Consider the following 1,806-nt stretch of genomic DNA (forward strand, 5'->3'; position numbering starts at 1 on the left):
CCAGGATCAGGGATAGCAGGGAATGCAGGGAATCCTGTCCCTGTGGAACCAGAGGGAAGGTGCAGCTTTCCCAGCACTTGGTTGAGTGGAGGCTCCTGTTGTAACCCAGGACCCTTAAATCCTCAAATCACAGGTCCTGGAAGAGTGTCCAAGGCCAGGTTTGGAGCAGGTTGGGATAGTGGGAGGCGTCCCTGCCCATGGAAGTGGATGATCTGTGAGGTCCCTTCCCACCCAAAGCATTCCATGATCCCATATCCTCATCTGGCGCCGAGGGTTGTCCTGACAGAGACAAAACTGGTGCAGGGACCCCCAAAAATTCCAAGGAAAGGAAGGAAAAGGCCAACTCACAGCTGGGCTGGGAGGGAGGAGCTGTAGGGGGTCCTCAGGGTGATGTTGCACAGCAGCTTTCCCTGGATGGCGAGTGCTCCTCTCCATGGGCAGTACAGTCCTACAGGAGAGAGAGAGAGGGAAAACAGCTCGGGAAAACAGCTCAGGAAAAGCAGGAGAGGGGAACAAAGTGATTAAAGCACATTAATAACACAAAAAAACCAACAAAACCCCCAGGAACTCCTACCTTGGTGGTCGCGCTCGGGCCTGCGGGGAAGGAAATAAAAAGAAAAGTTTAGGAATGGGGAGGAAAAAAAAAGAAAAAAAGGGGGAAACAGGCCACAAAAGCCAATTTATTTTTGGAATGCCAGGGAGCTGCTGCTTACAGGTCTTCCATGGTCACGTCCTTGGGGTCCCTGTACTGGCAGCAGAGGAGGATGTAGGGACAGACCTGCCGGGGCCGCTGGGCCGGGCTGCCGCCGGACACCTCGTACACGTAGTACTGGGAAAGAGGGGGAAAAAAACCACGGATAAGCAGGGTGAGGAATGAGGGGAACTCGAGGCTGGAGCCCCCAGGGGAGGGTCAGGTCTCTGCTGGAGGTACCTGGCTCTGCTCGAAGGCCTGGCAGGGGCTGGGCGCGGCCGATCCCGGCTCGCGGCTCTCGGCGACGTGGCAGTCGTAGCCCGGAGAGGGGCAGGTGTAGGTGGTGGTGTAATCCTCAGGGATCACCCGGACCTTCCCCTGGATCGGGAAACCACCACAGAGATGTTAACACACCCCGTTTCCCACAGGAATTCAGTCTGGCAGGCGCAAAGCTTCGGTTTCCCGCCAAAAAACGGCGTGAGGGGAAGCCCCGCCCGTGCTTCCCGTCGCCGTGAGGGCGCTGGGAGGGGGGTGTTCCAAAAATTGGGATTATTTCGGTGTGGGGGACAAAGATTCATTGCTTGGAGGAGGAGATGGAAGCAGGGAGGGTTTGGAGCCAGGAATTCAGAGGAGATGGGAGCAGGGTGGGTTTGGAGGCAGGAATTCAGAGGAGATGGGAGCAGGGTGGGTTTGGAGGCAGGAATCAATGGAAAAGGGAGAAAGGGGGGGTTTGGAGCCAGGAATCCCAAGGAAAAGGGAGCAGGGTGGGTTTGGAGGCAGAAATCAATGGAAAAAGGAGAAAGGGTGGGTTTGGAGCCAGGAATCCAGAGGAGATGGGAGTAGGGTGGGTTTGGAGCCAGGAATCACTGGAGAAGGGAGAAAAGGGGGGTTTGGAGCCAGGAATCCAGAGGAAAGGGAGCAGGGTGGGTTTGGAGCCAGAAATCAATGGAAAAAGGAGAAAGGGTGAGTTTGGAGCCAGGAATCCAGAGAAGATGGAAGCAGGGTGGGTTTGGAGCCAGGAATCCCAAGGAAAAGGGAGCAGGGTGGGTTTGGAGGCAGAAATCAATAGAAAAAGGAGAAAGGGTGGGTTTGGAGCCAGGAATCCAGAGGAGATG

At 55.9% G+C, this 1,806-nt stretch overlaps 1 protein-coding gene across 1 annotated transcript in view; it reads right to left on the bottom strand.

Annotated features, from left to right (window-relative positions):
• Window positions 1–348: 348 nt before the first annotated feature.
• Window positions 349–1,806, bottom strand: part of LOC113941216 (protein TASOR-like) — a gene marked incomplete at its 3' end in the record, with an annotated part of 3,267 nt that continues 1,809 nt past the window's right edge. The window contains exons 3-6 of the mRNA XM_027632377.1: window positions 932–1,069; window positions 714–829; window positions 575–594; window positions 349–448 (exon numbers count right to left, since the gene is read on the bottom strand). Coding sequence (XP_027488178.1) covers window positions 349–448; window positions 575–594; window positions 714–829; window positions 932–1,069 — 374 coding nt within the window. The remainder of the gene's footprint in view (window positions 449–574; window positions 595–713; window positions 830–931; window positions 1,070–1,806) is intronic.

Source organism: Corapipo altera, unplaced genomic scaffold (assembly GCF_003945725.1).
Source record: "Corapipo altera isolate COAL_440 unplaced genomic scaffold, ASM394572v1 131408, whole genome shotgun sequence".
Taxonomy (NCBI): domain Eukaryota; kingdom Metazoa; phylum Chordata; class Aves; order Passeriformes; family Pipridae; genus Corapipo; species Corapipo altera.